This window comes from Carassius gibelio, chromosome B3 (assembly GCF_023724105.1).
Source record: "Carassius gibelio isolate Cgi1373 ecotype wild population from Czech Republic chromosome B3, carGib1.2-hapl.c, whole genome shotgun sequence".
Classification (NCBI taxonomy): domain Eukaryota; kingdom Metazoa; phylum Chordata; class Actinopteri; order Cypriniformes; family Cyprinidae; genus Carassius; species Carassius gibelio.
Genome location: NC_068398.1, coordinates 23,101,065 through 23,119,724, shown reverse-complemented (window position 1 = coordinate 23,119,724; position 18,660 = coordinate 23,101,065). Strand labels below are relative to the sequence as shown.

The window sequence follows — 18,660 nt, the reverse complement described above, 5'->3', positions numbered from 1 at the left end:
CATATTGTTCAGTCAGGGCTCATTAAAAAGTTGAGTCATCATTGAACTGTGCCAGGACTTTTATTCGCTGGGAGGATGGAGCGTTTAATGTGTGAACGCTCAGTGTATTAGGCACTGAGACTCATAGCTGCTGAGAGTTGAATCAAAAACTGAATCGGTGTGATTTGTGAACAGATCATTTCAGTGGGTTACAGGAATTGGACCATAGATTCATTGAAAAGATACAAATCAAACGAAGACTGAACATGCAGAGAAAAAGATATTGTGGATACAAATTGAGAACATGTTCCCTCAAGTTAATCATTCCCTTGTTTTTGTTAAATAGTGGCCATGATTTAAATAAATCTACGTAATACATTTGTAAAAAGTTATGTAACTTACACAAAGGAAAAAAAATATTTAACTGTAGTCGCAAAGTACTACACTGTAAAAAAAAAAAAAAAAGTATAATAAAGAAATGGGGCCCAATGTACTGTTTTAATTTTAAGCATCTTACTAATTTTGAATCATGGATTGCTTTGTGTTTTAGGGCTAAAGGAAATGTACGGAAACTTAACGGGTAATAAAGAAAACTGTTAGTAGATTATTTTTCCTTACAGTGTCAGTCATTAGAATGAACTCTTAATTCATGGTCACAGTGTAATTATTTTTTTTTCATCCACGTCATATGCTTTGAGAATGACATAATGGCATTTTTATTTTTGGTGGGCTATCCCTTTAAGTGCTATTTGAACTAGATCTGTAATCGGGCCTTAAAAGTTAGGCCCGACAGGACCTGAGCCCAACAGGTTTCGGCCCGAGCCCGACAAGTACATTTTAACTGACAGCTTTTTAAAAGCCCGAACCTGTTTACAGCCCGACATTATTCAAATGTGCTCACACACACAGCTCTTTTGCCTTTTGCCAAGATTGAGTCATTTAAACATGTTTTAACAATTTATTGATGACTAACGTAGGCTATAGGCCACTTGGAAGTTGGAATAAAGAAATTAAATAAGTCCTCTGTGATCTTAACATCTCAGCACTCTAAATTGGCCTAGGCTCATTTACCCTATAAATAGACCAACGCACCAATAAAAATGAGTCTTTCTTAAATTAAATTAAGATAAATTCTAAATTAAGATTGGTATTTGGCAATAACAAAATTAGGATAAAGGCTCTGCCGGATTTGCTTCACCACTAGCAGCTGAAATTTAATAAAAGAATAATGCCAACATTAGCCTATATACTCTGCCTAGCCTACATTAGCATTTAAGACTCAATGAATATTTAGTTATCATTTGAAAAACCTTTACTCACCAAGATTAGGCTAGGCCTACATGTTTTTGTGGAGGAAAATTATTGAATCCACTGTAGATGGCTTCAGCCACTGATCAGCTCACTGATGGCGCGTCCAGCAATATAACCCACTGGCTCATTATTCTCATTATAAACATGGTCAAAACTTTTCCACACCTCAGACTTTGCTTGAGTTGCTGGTGCAACCAAAATGTAATCGCCAGAGGCAAGCCTCCATTTCACCTGCTCAGCATAACCTCCATTTTCATATCTTTCTCGCGCTAATCGAAACACATCACATGACCGCTCAAGACAAAGGCGCAGTCAGTTTGCTGGATGTGATAACGTGAAGTCATGACAATGAGTCCAGCTATAGTATGCTTACGAGGGTCGATACACTCTTCGATTAACTTTTTCTCTTTCTTCTCAAACCGGAGCGCAAGCCCGAGCCCTATAAAATTATATAAATTAAGCCCGAACCCTGACCGAACCCGACGGGCCCCATCTGGTTTGGGCAAAGATCTTCAGCTCTACTTTGAACAGGATTTGTAACATATCTTTAACTAGGAATATAATTATTAAGATGAAGTGTGTTTGATTTGATGTAATGATAAGGACAGATTTGCTAAAAGGTCTAAATTCATAATGAAGGTGCACCAGAGTAACATCTCCTGGAATTTAGACTTTATTTTAAGGTCAACATAAATGAAGAGAAGCAATTAAAGAAATAATAATATACCATATTCACTTTTTTTTTAATCCAAATGGGATTCAGTTTCTAAGAGGACCTCCAAGATACTGAAAAACAGTAGTTAATTTGCTCTGTAATTTTCACCCGAGGTTGTATGAGAAAAACATAAACATGTTTGGTTCGGGCAGGATTAAAATCACAAAATACATCTATGAAACATAAATTTGCCTAAAATCCTTAGAGTAAAAACTGGTCGCGTCTGAATGGGCTTTAGACAGTGAGCTGGTTGGCGTCAGATGAAGCATAACCCCAATGGATCGGCCAGGTTCGAGTGTCAGTAAATAGACTCTGAAATGACGTCTGAAAGCGAGCAGGTCATTGTGCTGGCAGAATGGGTGACGCTGTGGTAAAACTGTGGCTGAGAGGCAGTTCATCAGACAGTGTGGCTGCTTTTAATTAAAGAGTGGGTCACTGTAAATCGTGAACAGAGGCTGTAATGAAAACGACTATGCAGCAGCACCTCATGACGCACATTAGAGCCCTGTTTCCTTTATTCCTCTGTTTACCCCCCCCCCCCCCCACACCTCATCCTAATGTCTCAGTCACGCAGAAATCCCATGCTACTCAATCCAGCTCTGCTCTACCACCATTGAACTATAAATACTCAACGCCTCATGCTAAAAAGCAAATCCACCCTTCTCAGAAGTTCGGAGGAGTTTGGTTTTCTGGAGAGCTAATTACAGCTTCAGCGTCCGTGATTAATCTCGGCCTCAGCTCTGATTGGCAGCCAGGGAATCTGTCGTCGTTTTCTCATGTTGGCTGAATGCTGGATCTTGGATCCACGTGGGACTTCAGCAAAAGAACAACTGCCGCCCACACAGAAAACCCAGACTTGACTTGACGCATGGGGTCCACAGTTTGACAAACAAAATATAATTGCTCCCTTAATGGGCTGAACAGTATTCATCACATAAACCTGTGAGTGTTTCCTCCCTCTCTTTAATTGCTGGCCATTCAGACAAGATAAAAGAATAGCTGACTCATAATGAACAATCTGTTGTCATTTACTCACACTCATGTTGTCCCTGTATGACTTTATTACTTCTGTGGAATACAAAATGATTATAATAATTTGGAAGAATGTGGTGGACTTATTTATTTCATGCAGTGTAAGTAAATAGAAACTAATGCTTTAAGCTTCAAAAAGAATTTGTATTTTTATTTTAAATGGTTTAATGAACACTTTTTAAGAATAACAAATATTTATACATTTTAATTAAATAATATTTATATTTTATTTCTAAATTATAGATATGTATCATTTTAATTTCAAATTTATATAATTAATTGATTAAAGTAATATTAAAGTAATATTAGTAATATAAGTAATTATGCTTATATTTTGTACTTGTTTTTTTTTTTTTTTTTTTATAAGAGATAGAGAGAAACAGTCCACTTTGCAAGAGTTTCTGCTAAATTATTATGATAAAGTAAAATATAAATTTAAAATATATGAATCGAAATCTAATGAAACAACACCACTGTCCATCTCTGTCAAAAATGGAAAAATATAGAAATATAGAAAAAAATAGAAGCTCTAGAGATTTTCTCCATTTCTGAACAAAGATCTGAATCCTTCCCTCAACTCAGTGCCTCTTTTTTTCCAGGGTCACAAGCTCAACAATTAAAGATCTCCAGAGTGAAACTGAGAGGGGATTCATATAATTTGTAATGTAACTTTAATGTAAACCCCTTCTTCATGTCGAGGAAAAATAAGTGGTAAATTTCTCCCCCAAAGCTATTATAATGGATTCAAAAGACTTGGAGTATTTTCTGAAAAGAACGAATAGCACATTTCTTTTTAAAATGTCTTCTTTTGTGTTCATGTGAAGACAAAAATGGAATGATATGAGAGAGTGTTTTCATTTTTAGTTAAACTGTGCCTTTAAGAAAGTTTGAGCAGTATGTTGTCCTGGGCATCTTGACCATCGCTGCACCAAGACCATGTCAATGAACAGTATTTCATTTTTGTCAGGTGCTTCACTGTCCTGCAGCAGTGATGTGAACAGTTAATCAACCCTCAGGGTATGACTCCACATCAGTACTCAGTACCCACATCATACTTCACTTAAGCGTCTTTTGGCCCTGGTAATAAATGATACTTGCACAAATATATAGAGTGCAGTATCCAAGGTCAATCCTCTGCAGCAAGCCGCAGCTCTACCAGTGTGGAATTTTGAGTGGGCAGCGGCAGACGTGTTGCTGAGTGTCAGCCACTTTCAAGCTATTTGGTTAGCGCTTAGTGTGAACAACCCCTCCCCTCTGCACAGGAGTCATTAATTATACCTCCTCAACCGAATTAGACATGGAGCGTTTTATCCTAATAGCTCTCTGCAAGCAAGCCTTCAGGATGGGCATTATACTGTTTTCATCTGGCGAAGGCGTTCTCATTCAATTCAGTTCCTCTCTGTCGCTTTTGAGGGCAGAGCATCTACGAAGGCTTGTCGCAAGCCTTTCCTCATCCTCCTGGGGCCTGAAGGTGAAGCCAGATACCTCTAATATTGTGCGACACTCATGTAATCGCTCCTGAAGGGGGAGACGTTGATTGGAATAGAAGCAGGTTGAGATCTACAAGCACAAAATCTATTTGCACCGTGACCATGGAAATGCACAGCGCGCAAACAATTAAAATGCTAATTTCCTATCCCTGTGGTAAAGTGCTAATGACTTTTCTAGCCATCCAGCACCTAATAAATACTTCCCACTGAAGGTTATAGGAAACATTGTGGAAACCAGTTGAGGTCAGATCTATTTCCCATGTTCAGATCATTCCATATGTGTTGCATGCACTGTTGGGTCAGTGCTGCAGCTCAATACATACAGTACACTGCGTCAATGCCATTTTATTTTATTAGCTTTTTGTTAAATAGGGTAAAATAAGTCTAAATAAACAATGTTAAAACAATTACTGTAGACATTCATAGTATATAGAAGATATATATTTTTTAATTGTCACAAAGTAATTATTTATTCAAAGAAATAGCTGTCAGGCAGTATGTGATTTTGTCTTCATGAGCGAAGACTTTGGGAGGAGACAGGGTTACATAAAAAAAAAAATATATATATATATATATATATTAGGGGTGTAACGGTTCACAAAATTCACGGTTCGGTTCGATACGATACACTGATGTCACGGTTCGGTTCGGTTCGGTTCGATACGTTTTAGATACAGCAAAATGTAAAAACATCTCAACTTTTCAGAATGCCGCAAGCGCACCGCGGGTCATGTGACAAGAACTAACCAATCAGCTTCATCCTTTCCCGTAACAACGTTGAGAGCTCAGCCAAGATGAAGGATCAGCTGATCATAGTTGTATATGGATTGCAATTTTGAAATAAATTTAGTAGCAGAGCTACTGCAAGCGATTTTTAGAGCTGCAAATCCATTTATCCTTCGCTGAAATTTCCGCGTCTCATGGAGAGAGCACGTCATTGTTGCTTAGCAAAGACAGACGCCTCATGAGCGCTTCTGCCCAAGCGCTTTGGAAAGGAGGAGAAAGACGCGCTTAGCGTTTTCCATGCGTTTTTAGGCACGATATGTGAACGGCCCCTAAGGCGCTCGCTCACTCAGCACGCGCTGAAGGCTCGTTGCAAAATGTCGAATGCCTTTAACAGACCAGAAATATAAGATCCTAAAATAACCAACAGGTCTGGTGTTTGGGTTGGATTCCCTGTAAGCTATAGTTTCTAAATGCTGCAGGGATAGTTTGCTGCGTGCATGTTTCTCCTTTTTTTCGTCTTTTCCCAGATAGTACTGACGCATATATCCCAGATATTCCCGCTGGTGTTTTTTTTTTTTTTTTTTTTATTCCCGCTGGTGTACCCTGTCATGTTGCAGATGCGACATACCGTTGTTTTTTTTATCCACCACTCTCTTGCCATCACCATTATAGCTTAAAGGGAATCCAAAGTGCACCCAAACACCAGACCTGTTGGTTACTGGAGGATCTTCTTTTTCTAGTCTGTTAAACGCATTGGCCATTTTGCAACGAGCCTTCAGCGCGTACTGAGTGAGCGAGCGCCTGACTGAGTAGCCTAACATAAACATATAAGATGGTGTTTTTTTCTTCTTCGGGAGTGTCAGGGGCGTTGCCTGTTACGTTGTTTGGGTTATTGGGCTACCTTGTTGAACGCATATCATTATATTTCTCTCTCTCTCTTTTTTTTTTTTTTTCAAATATAATTAATTACTCCAACGAACCGTTCGGTATACATAATGCGTACCGCGTACCGAACCGAAAGCGTCGTACCGAACGGTTCAATACGAATACGCGTATCGTTACACCCCTAATATATATATATATTAGTGCTGTCAATCGATTAAAAAAATTTAACTAATTAATCGCACAATTTTTTAAAATTAATCGTGATTAATCGCGATTAATCGCAATTAAAAGACTGAAACTTTTTGGATATGTAAATGTAAAATGTAAATAATTAATGTGAACTCAAGACAAAGAAACTATTTAAATTCAAAATATGATTGTTTATTGGAATTTTTGTTTAACTTGTAACACAGATTTTCTCATGTAAACAACATACCTGCAATAAACCATCAATATCCTCCAAATTAACTGTTGGCTTGAAAGCCATATTTATTACAGAAATAAAAACACAGGCATGTAAGTACCATTTGAATTTCAAAACAATCAATGCCAATAAAAAACAAAAATGATTTCCATGTTGAATTCTAAGTGGACTGCAAAAAAATTCCAAAGTATAGTCATTGCCAGTGCTTTAAGTGGGCCGGTATGCACCGGTACTCAGTACCGCCACTTCCAAATATAGCTCTTGAGCGTACCGCCACCTCTCCGTGCGCCCAGAACGTGCTTGTAGCGTACCGGTACGCTCATTTGGACATCTGTTTTAATAGAGGTTTTAATCTTTTACCTGCACTGCCGATTTTCAGAGCGCCCTTCACAATGCAAGCTACCTAATTCATCCCACCCAGATCAGAAACTACATTACCCATTCACCCTTAAGTTATACAAGTGAATAGCGCATGTGTCGCTTTTCCCACTGTTAAGTGTCAACAACTCAACGTGGCCGGAGAAGGTGTGTGAAACTCGTTGTGAGTGTACACAACGCTCGGTTCGGTTAAAAATCAAATACAGTTAACAACAACACTTACTATGTTTTCTTGGCTTCAGACTCTGAATACTGCAAGAACAAGACCAGAATAAGATGATTCGCTGACTGATACCTCACCAAATTCGAATTCTATCACTGCAGGTCAGACTGAAGCTAATGAAGTAATGCAGGTCTTTCAGGAAGGGTGACCAGACGTACCGAAAAATTCGGGACAGTCCCGAAATCTAAACTGTTGTCCCGACTCCCGAATCTGGCCCTAATTGTCCCGGAAGTTATACTAAAGCAAAATCTTGAGTATTTATTGTCTGATAAACATTAAAAACTGTCTGCGGAGGTTCAGTCGTCCTGCAGCCAGCCCCCGCTGGCTGTTCATTGGCTGCAGCATCTTTTTTTAAGTTCTAAAAAAATACCGTAGACGGCAAGGCACAAATTTAGATATTCATTTATCTAATTAATCTATAGCCTATGCACAAAGACAATATGATCTTTTTGTCCCCTTTTTGTTTTAAAGCTTGATGAAGAGAGAGAGCGCAAGTTGCTGCAGCTGCGAGGAGGACAGTGATGAACGCGTACAGGAGTGATTGACAGTTCGCGGCACTGTGTACAAAAAATACTCCGCTACACAATTATTTCGTTATTTTCGTTTAAGCTTATTAACGTTAGCGTTACAGAAAGGTCTGATTTACGCACTGTTACAGTCATTGTTTTTTTTTTTTTTTTTAAACAATGACATTTGAGTTCATGATTTTAATGTTGCTGTTTCTTGTGGCAGACTGAAGAGTAATCCGGCAGAGTTTTATACTGAAACTTTCCGTCTAAAAGTCCTTCCTTGGTCTTATCCATATTTCTTTGCACGTTGAACACACATAGGCCACAACTGGAAATAAAAAAAAACTGCAACCGCGTTAATTGCGTTATTTTTTTTTAACGCGTTAAATATTTCAAATTAATCGAATGCGTTAACGCGCTAATTTTGACAGCACTAATATATATATATATATATATATATATATATATATATATATATATATATATATATATATATATATAAACTATTTTATATATAAAACAAGTTTAATAATAATGTAATAAAACAATATATTTAAAAAAATAAAATATTTTAATATTTTTTATACATCTTTACAAAATACAATAGTTGAGAAATTTCTGAAGCCCTTCTCCTCACAAAACTAATATTTCTTGTGTGTGTTCCTATTGGTTGGAACTATAAACTATAAACACTGTCAGGGACCATCTTACCAGCAATGCCAGCACATTATCATAAATAACCATGTCTGTTTGAGTGATCAGGAAACTGATTGTTTTTACAAACGTTTGGTGATATGGCAGTTGTTCATTAGCTGTCAGATGCTCCGATATCTGACAGCAGCAAGTAGAAGAAACAGTGTGCCGTACCCTGTCTGACAGTAAGTAAAACAAAGTTCAATATATCAAACTGCTGCTTGGTGAATGAACGGCACTACATTCTCAAAAGATGCAATTTAGCATCATTCCCAACTTCAATACTGACATGGCCTACAGCGCTGGTTTAGTATCTTGCTCACGTTTCATCTAGATTATCTGTCAACAGCAGTGAGTTTACTGTCAGTATGACACTGTTACTCTCACTCAACTTCTTAATACATTTTGTCCATGTTCCTAGGAGTTTATCAGTTTCTCCTTTTTAATCTCCACTTAATTTAAACACTTAATAAAATAATATTATTGAATTAAACTGTCTTCACAATATCTGAACCATTTGGGCCCTTCAGATCAAATGGTCAGAGCCCCCCTTGGTTAGTTTGTGTCTGTATCCACCACAACCCCATTTCACCTTTATGATAAACACAACTGAAGTCGAATGAAATAAGAAAACAAACATACTTCTTCTCTATTAAAAAAAGCAGTAATACAATGAGGATGAAATTAAGCATCTTAATTTGGATTCTCTGCTCCATTGCTTCACGAAGCTCCCTTTTAATTATAATTATCTAATGAGGTCATTGAAATGCATAGGCACAGCCGGCTGGCTTTGCATAGTGGCGAAATGGGGCTGTTTTCATCACAGGCGCTACATTGCCTGTGTTGTTTGATTAGATTTTGAGTGGCTCAAACACTGTCATTACTTAACGTCTGGAGCACAAGTGCCTTTCTTCATCAATTTAGTTTATCCAATTTCTTTGTGTCTTTTTCTCTCTCTGCTTTACAAGTCTTTTGCAGTTTAAGTGTCTTCTTGGTTTATGGATGGTTGTTAGTATATTCACTCTCTTTGACTTTGTTCTTAAAAGCAAAGAAGTTTGAGACAATCAGAAAGTAGGTTTTCACAGTTAGATTGTAATGCCTCATGCATTGTTTTGATTTTTAAAACCTTACGCATTTATTACTTTATTCATGAGCAAAGACATTCGAAATGGTTTTCACAACGTATGGTGATTATAACTATGTTTACACATATATTAGTGGTGTGGGTTTCTGCAGGTTACATTGATATACCAGTAGGTGGCGACAAGTGATTGGCTGCATCCAAGCCAAAACGTAGACAGATTACGTAATATTTTTTCTTCCGAAGATTGAGATATTCTGTACTGTGCATCCGGTAGAGGGTTTGTGAATGGTTTTATGAAGTAAAGCGACACAACTGACAGAAAGGTGCAGAAAGCTTTTGGATTTCATCAAAAATATTCTAATTTGGGTTTCCGAAGATGAATGAAGGTCTTACGGGTTTGGAACGACATGGGGATAATTTTTGGGGTAAACTAACTCTTTATTAATGCCATTTAATTTGTTATGTAATTGGTTGTTGGGTAAAAGCAATATCACACTCCCACTCGTGTTCTTGGTCTGAATATTTTGAATATTTTGTTAATAATTAATAACAGCACTCTCGTTCATGTCATGCTGTTTATATTCAGTCTGAAAGACATCAGACGCTCAATGTCTGTGTATATTTACAATGTAAGTAAGTGTGTGCATTTGGAGTGAATTTATACTCTTAAGTTTCAAGGGCAACATAGTTTCAAAAACAAATGCTCGAACATTTCCAAATAATGGATGAAAGAGAGAGAGAGAGAGAGAGAGAGAGAGAGATTGCTGAGCCAGAGGCCAAAAGAGAGCAGAATGACAGCAAGAGATAGAGAAAGTTAGATAAGAGAGAAAAAAGGGACTAGAGCTAGGTTTAGCAATTTCTGGGTCCTGTTCCATTAAGAATTAATGGCTCTGTGCAGTTTCAACTCTAGGCAGTGCTTAGCGTTTACGCTCTGTTTTCATTGGCGAGCTCGCTGACGTCAGCCCACCCTTCCAAACCACACTGAATTATTCAACCGCTTGTGGCCTATCGCTCCATCATCAGCGCGTACCGCAACATATGTGTCCTGCCAGACATGCATAAGCATCGCTGTCAACATGCAAAGTGGGAATTGTGCCCAAGCATAATACAGCTTTACTCCAGCATTACTAAAATATTTGCACGCCTGCTCGGTAAATGACTGACAGTACAAGAGAAATGGTGTCCTTTTATTTTCAATAAAGTACGTTCTCTGAAAACATCAAATTCATAAATCATTCTTTTAGCATGGTAAGCCTGGAGTCGACAGAAACTGCAAGTAGTTACTTTTGTCTTCAGCTGAGACAGATAAGCTTGGTGAGCCATTTTTACCCACAGTGCTTGACAAAAGAAATTTGCCATCAAACCAAATGAGACAGATTAATGAAATGAATTTTTCACACATTAGAACAAGAAACGTTGGAGAAAGTTGGAGGGGAGAAACTCAAAAAGAAAGGTGCTTTGACTCTAATAAGGCTGCGGATGAATCGACGGCTGTGCTGCTGATAAAAGAAACTCTGGCAGTGTCGGAGATGTCCTCAGTCTCTTGTTCATCAGGGATAGGAGGAACGCGATTACGGCTTCCTCCTAAAGCATGCTGATTGGATTAACAGCATTAACCCAAATATCCTGTGACACTGGTTAGCAGCACTGCATCTAGCGAGATACCCCAGTCCCCCTGAACACTGCTCATCGCTCTCCAGTGCACTGACCTAGCACACTTAGGAAAGTTTGCTCATGACTGTCATGGCTGAACAGCTTTTTCTTAGTTTTAAGAAAAAGTTTTTGTTTTCTTGTTCATCAGAATGCCACTTTTCTGGATTTATCATCCTTTATGAATTGCTGGCCTATTTTTAATGAAGTATTCCAACATCATATTAATTTGACGATTAATATCAAACTATGTACACAAGTATGTGTGGCAGTATTTGATTATTGTATTTTAATTTTGTTTTATATTTTGTTTATTTATTTTTTGTTCCATTTTAATAAATGGCATACAGTTTTACCGGCATCTATATTTTATTTCATCTTTTTATTCTCAGTTCTTTATTTTTATGAATTGGGGCATAATCAGACACAAGGGCTGTATAAGACACTATTTGATTAAAATACTGTACTTATTAAATTTTTTAAATTTGTTTATTTATTACTTTTTATTTAATTAGTTTTTATCTTTTTCCTCACTTTTTAAAATGTTTATGTATTAATGCATTGTCAGACACAGGGACTGTGTTTTGTGGCAGTGTTTGATTAATTTACTTTTTTTTTCTTTTACTGTAAATTTTAAATCGTAACATTTATTATATTTTTATATCTTTTTCTGTCACTTACCCCTGTTTTTATTAGTTTATATTTATATATTAATTAATTAATTAATTCATTTATTTATTTAAAACTTTAAACTTTAAACTTTAAACTTTTTACTTTTTACTTTTTATTTTTAAGCAACATATACAGTAGACATTTACTTTTTTTTATCTTTTTCCTGTCACAACTTTATTTTTGTGTATTTTTTGCATATTCAGACACGGAGACTGTGATGTTATGTGGCTCTATTTGATGAATGTGTTTGCCAGGCCTCTGTTGATCTGATATGATTTGCTCTCAAGCATAGCTTTATTCTCACACCTTGCCCTCTGGGACTGAGAGAGAGACAGCAGAAGATACAAAGTAGAGATGGATCCTCTGCAAATACAGGCTTAGTGATCACAGTCTAGACATACAGTAGAAGACAGACACAGACAAACATGTCATCCAAAGGAAAACAAACCTATGCTCATTGTGAAACTGGCGAGGTTTGGACTGAGGCACACCTCTTATAAACTTGTGAAATAATTTTAAGAACTTATTTTTCTCTGTGTGTGTGTGTATGTGTTTTCTGTCACTGTTATTTTTGTGTGCATTGATATGTTGGCAATATTGTAATTAAAAGAATAACACCAGTAAGCTATAGAGCAAGAATGTGACACTCCTCTTTTCAATTCATTTCCAGATGGGCAAATGGGAAAACCAGAGTTTGTCTTTGAAATTTCCTGTGTGGCCTCGCTTCAACTCTTTTGGTGACGGAGAGACAGATGACAATCACCTGACCATTGTAACTCTAGAGGAGAAGCCTTTTGTCATTGTGGAGAACGTGGAGCGCCTCACAGGCACCTGCATGAGAAACTCTGTGCCCTGCCGCAAACACATCAAAGAGTAAGGCTGCTTTCCTCAATCTCCCCTTCTCTATCACTCACTCATTTACTGAAAGAATCACTTTCAAACTGATAGATGTTTTACACTGTGACCCTGGAGAGGTGCGCAGAGTGATGTAAGAGCACTCTTAAAGAGAGTATGATATATATTGAGAGTTGTTTATTACATGATATATCAATCAATACTGTAGTGTTACTGTCCACCTGGGGTTGGAAGACACTACATTTTATTTTTTGATGTGCTTATTGTTCAAGGGAAACTAACATGTTTTTTAATAAATACATTTTATAAAATTAAGAAAACCTTTTCTGAAGTTACAGTAAAAACAATAACATGATGCATCAGACATCATTCTAATATGCAGATTAAATATCAATCTATATCGGTTCGATATCGAATACATGTCTTTACTGCCAGATTAATGCAGAGTAAAATTGTCTTTCTTTAAATAGTACTGACTCCAAACTTTTAAACAGTAGTGTGCATGTTGGAGTTTGCATAAACAATTATTAAAAAGTCACAGTCATAAAAGTTGTTGTGATCTGTGAGCCATGATTAACACAGAGTGAAAACTGCCCATGTAAAGAAAAGCACAGTGGCTTTTATTGGATTTTTACGCTGCTAAATAGGGCGAAGAATATACGATCTCAAAGGATCACTATATCCTGCTCTGTATGCATGAAGATTAGTCTCCCTTAAAGAACTGAGCGTGCACACACAAGAGAATACATGGACGCCACACATGTCCAATTGCAAACAGGCCAGTGCTCTCTGTTGTGTTCCTCCAACGGCCCAATTCCCACTCAAGCATCCATTGTGCCCTTTTGGAGGAAGAGGAGGAGGTAGGAATTACTAAGGCATGCAAAGACACTGGCAGGATATAGTTCCGTCCTCTCTTGCTCTGTGTCTCTCCCTTATTGGTTCCTCATCTGCTTGGTTTAAACAGCAGAATTACTCAGTCAACTTAACTACTCAGCCATAATCACACAAACAAAAATTACTCTTTAAACTTACTTAATTTAATTATGGACAGTGGTTCCACACAACCAAATTGTGTTTTGATAACATTAATGGAATTACAAAATTACACAAAATAGCAGAAATATCAAACTACTCATTTTCTAATTGGCATTCATGGGTAACCAATCAAACCTTATTCCAGGAACAGGAACCGGCTCCAGAAATAACTTCTTCAGTATTACAAATGTGTACCTGACTTCAGGAGGGTTGCTCAAGTTCAGTCCATATATCAGTCCCAGCAATGGTTTTGAAGAACTTCCAACACTCCAACATCTGCTGGACTGTCTTCAATGACTGCAGCTTCAAATAGATTCCCACAAGTCTTCTGGATCATCTCCTGATTGCTCTCAACGTCTGTATCCTAGAAGTATTTAAAAAGTCATTTAAAAAGTACTCAAATCCTTGTGTATTAACTTTAACAAAGCATTTATTAAACTTAAAAAAAAAAAAATTCACCATATACTCCACACTGCTAGTGTCTTCATTTGGATACTTCAATTTCATTAGTCTGAAGATGAAAACAATTACATTTAGCATTGTTTTTCTCTCTAAAATTACAAGTAAAAGAAAAAAAAAATCCATTCAAACTTCATCTCCTTATGGGAAATACAGCCAAGCAGTCAAGATGGGATTCTAACAAACATTACAGTGGAAAATGCTACTGGGCCAGATCAGCACAGGAAGCCACTGTCCTGCAGAGTTTATCAATATTCCCAATTAAAGAGGTAGTTTACTCAAAAATGAAAATTATATTATTAACTCCTAAACCCACAAGATCTTCAGTAATCTTCAGAACACAAATTAAGATATTTTTGATGAAATCCGAGAGCTTTCTGACTCTGGTAAACAACACAACTGGAATGTTCCCAGACCAAAAATAGCAAGGACATCAGTAAAACAGTTCACGTGACATCAGTGGTTCAACCGTAATTTTACAAGAATACTACAAGAATACTTTTTTGAGCAAACAAAACAAAAATAGCGACTTCCACCATTATCAACAACACTTAAATCATGCATGTGCATGGTGCTGCTGACCTAGAACACGCATGCACTGAGCCTTGATTACATCCAGAGGAAAACGATGTTAAAGCCTCTTGTTACTCTCCATAATGGCGGAATGTGTGATTTGGAGAAGAATTGTTGAATAATGTCGCTATTTTTGTTTTCTTTGCACAAAAACGTATTCTTGTAGTTTGGTAAAAGTGTGGATGAGCCATTGATGTCACATGGACTGTTTTACTGATGTCCTTACTATGACTCTGTGTCTGGGAACATTTCAGTTGCATTGCAGCCTTTATGGAGGTTTAGAAAGCTCTCGCATTTTCATAAAAATATTAGGGATGCACCAGTTGACCAGCCATAAATCGTAACTGGCCGGTTTTTGCTTTAAATACACAATCAGCAATCAGCCAGTTTTTGGTATTTTTTTCTGCCGATTTTTCGGAAGATTTTTTTCATGTGCACAGACTACATTGTAATCACTCGCTATCAGAGTTAGGTATAACGCGTTACAAAGTAACGTTGTACTTTTCGTGACAACGCAGTAATGTAACTCATTACATTTAAAATAAATGTAACGGACAGCTCTGTACCCTTGCAGGACCGAAAGACATTTGCAAGGTATCTAGATAAATGCTATGCGGATATAGGGCTGTCACTTTTGTGTAAAAAGCATTTTCGATTTTTAAGACATAAGTGTTCATTGAATCGATTGTAAAATAGATTTTCCATGTCTAAAAAAAAGACGTTCACTTTTTCAACGCCACATATCGGACGAACGTAAAGAGAGCGCTTGGAAACGCACAAGTCAGCAATATTTATTATTTATTGGCATTAGAGTTGTAATCGGGACAGGACCCGAGCTCGACAGGTTTCGGCCCGAGCCCGAGAAGTACATTTTGATTGACAGGTTTTTAAAAGCCCGAACCCGTTTGCAGCCCGACATTCAGATGTGCGCATACACACAGCTCTTTTGCCTTTTGTCAACAATGAGTCATTTATACATGTTTTAACATAATTTATTAATAACTAACGTAGACTAGGCCACTTAAAAGTTGGAATAAAGAAATAAAATAAGTCCTCTAACATCGTAACATCTCAGCACTCTAAATATACATAGACTCATTTAGCCTATAACTAGACCAAGCACCAATAAAACGAGTCTTTTTTAACAGATTAAATTAAGATAAATTTTAAATTAAGATGGGTATTTGGCAATAACGAAATTAAGTTCAATGTGTTCCTGCGCTCACTGATGGTGATTATTCACTCATTAATCTCATTATAAACATGGTCAAAACTTTTCCACACCCCAGAACTTTGCTTTAGTTGCTGGTGCAACCAAAACGTATTTTTGCCGGAGGCAAGCCTCCGTTGCATCTACTCAGCATCCATTTCACATCTTTCTCGCGCTAATCGAAACACATCACATGACCGCTCATTTACCTCACAAACCGGAGCGCAAGCCTGAGCCCGCGTAAGATGATATAAATTAAGCCCAAACACGAGTGTTTTTACATCTTTATTTTTTTAATTGTTTAATTATTTTAAAATTAATAGTTTGGTCAAAATCGATTCCCTATTTTCATTTTCGAAACTTTTTTTGGTTGGTCCGATCGATTGTGCAATCGATTTTCGAACGAAAAGTGACAGCCCTATGCGGATATGGAGTATGAACTTAAAAAAACATTCGAGCGTTTGGAATATGTCTCCACAACCGCAGACATCTGGACTTGTAATAATAGAAGCTTCCTTGGAATGACAGCCCATATGTAGTTAAGACATACTGTAGATACATTTAAAAAGACTACAGTTTTCATTGTTAGGCAAGTTTATGCTAAGAATGTTAAGTTATAGAAATGCATTGGATCTTTAATTCAAGTTGCTGTTTTCATATTTCTGTAATATTTTTCAGTCAATATTAAATTACGGAAAGAACTGAATTTCACTTTATTTGTAGTTTTTGTCCTTGTAGGTTTAATAGGTTTTCAAAGTAACTTGAAAGTAAAGTAATTAGTAATCTGATTACTTTTTACATGCAGTAATCAGTAATGTAATCAAATTACAATTTTAGAGCAGTAATTAGTAATTTGTAGTGGATTACTTTTTTTGAGTAACTTACCCAACACTGCTCGCTATCATGTCATTTGTGTGGAAGTATTTACCTTAAAATTACATCGACTTAATTTGATTTAAAAATCACCTGCGGTAGTACACTGAAAAAAAGTTTTCATTCATCCAATTAAAATAAATTAGTGTAATGATTCACATCTATATTTTTTTACTTGAGCCAATAGTTATTTATTTTTCATTGGCTCAAGTTCATTACCCTAACTTTTTTATTTATTTATTTTTATTTATTGATTGAATGAAACACTTTGCATCTTTATTTTATTATCACCAACATTATTTGATTTTAACATTTTGGAATAATGTATTTATATAGCATACTTTTATTTAGTCTCACTCACTCATTTGTTTTTTTTATTTAAAACCAAATGTAAAAACTAAAACAAATACTGAATGCTTTGAGAAACCTCTTATTGAATGTGTGTTGATTGTGTTGTTTGGATTGTAGAACTATGCAGTTGTTGCTTTTAATTTGACATGGTTACGGTTAATCTTTTAATTTAAGGCCAGTTCTATGTAGTTTCAACCCAGTTCAAAAACAAAAGCTAAATGCTGATGTCTGTACCATCTATGTTTGTATTGAATGTAGGCTACTTATTGTGCAGTTACTGGTATTCAGCTTTTGCAATTAGTTACATATAAACATATTCTAACAAATAAAGGTAATTACATCCGTTTTTGAAAGTCGTTATGTATTACTAGTATACAATTAAGCAAATAGAGCAAATAAAATGTTCGTTTTTTTGAAAGCGCATCTGTCACTGATATATGCACAGTATTCATTTGGTGAAGCATTGAAAAAGGCAAAGTTCTTTCAGTACGTTACGATCCAAATATTTGGAGTCATTGTTTTCATGAAAAAAATTAGCTGTAATCAGCAAGGATGCACTAAATTGATCAAAAGTGCCAATAAATACTTTTACATTGTAAAAATTACATTTTATATAAATGCTGTAAATTTTTTATAAAAATTTATAGAAATTATGTAAATGCTAAACAATTTCCACAAAAAAATCAAGTGCCACAGGTAACAATAAAATAATCATAATAAAAATGATTCTTGAGCAGCAAATTAGCATATCAGAAAGATTTCATAAGGATCATGTGCCACTGAAGACTGGAGTAATGATGATGAAAATTCAGCTTTAGATCACAGGAATAAATTACATCTTTTTTTTTAAGTATGACATTTGAAAACTATTTCAAATTGTGACAATATTCCACAATATTGCAGTTTTTTAATCAAATAAATGCAGCCTTGAAGAGCATAAAATGCCCCTTTCAAAAATATAAAAAAATCTTACTGACTCTAAATTGCCATTATTTACTAAGCCTCATGCCTTCTCCAAACCTATACTGCATGAGAGCCTGGAGCACAAAACCAGTCGCTGGGGTATATTTGTAGCAATAGCCAACAATACATTGTGTGGGTCAAAATAATCGATTCTTCTTTAATGCAAAAAATTATTAGGATATTAAGTAAAGATCATGTTATTTTGATATTATTAAGATATTTTGTAAATTTCTGTGATCTTAATTTTTGATTAGTAATATGCATTCCTAAGGACTTAATTCGGACAGCTTTAAAGGTGATTTTCTCAATATTGTGATTTTTTTTGCACCCTCAGATTCCAGATTTTGAAGTAGTTGTATCTTGGCCATACGAAGCCCCGCACATGACATGCAAGAAAAAAATAGTAGGCTAAATCATGTGCACGATTTACTAATTCGTTCCCTCTATGTACTAAAACGTGCACATGATTACTATTGCGTTCCCTCGATTGACTGTTTCGTTCACTCGATTTATAAATAGTGCGCACAATTTACTAGTTTGTTCTCTCAAAGTACTAAAATGTGCAAACGA

At 36.2% G+C, this 18,660-nt stretch overlaps 1 protein-coding gene across 1 annotated transcript in view; it reads left to right on the top strand.

Moving 5' to 3' along the window:
* LOC127952285 (glutamate receptor ionotropic, NMDA 2A-like) overlaps window positions 1–18,660 on the top strand; it is a 51,429-nt gene that overhangs the window by 25,292 nt on the left and 7,477 nt on the right. Inside the window, exon 4 of the mRNA XM_052550674.1 lies at window positions 12,442–12,644. Within this exon, the coding sequence (XP_052406634.1) occupies window positions 12,442–12,644 (203 nt within the window). The remainder of the gene's footprint in view (window positions 1–12,441; window positions 12,645–18,660) is intronic.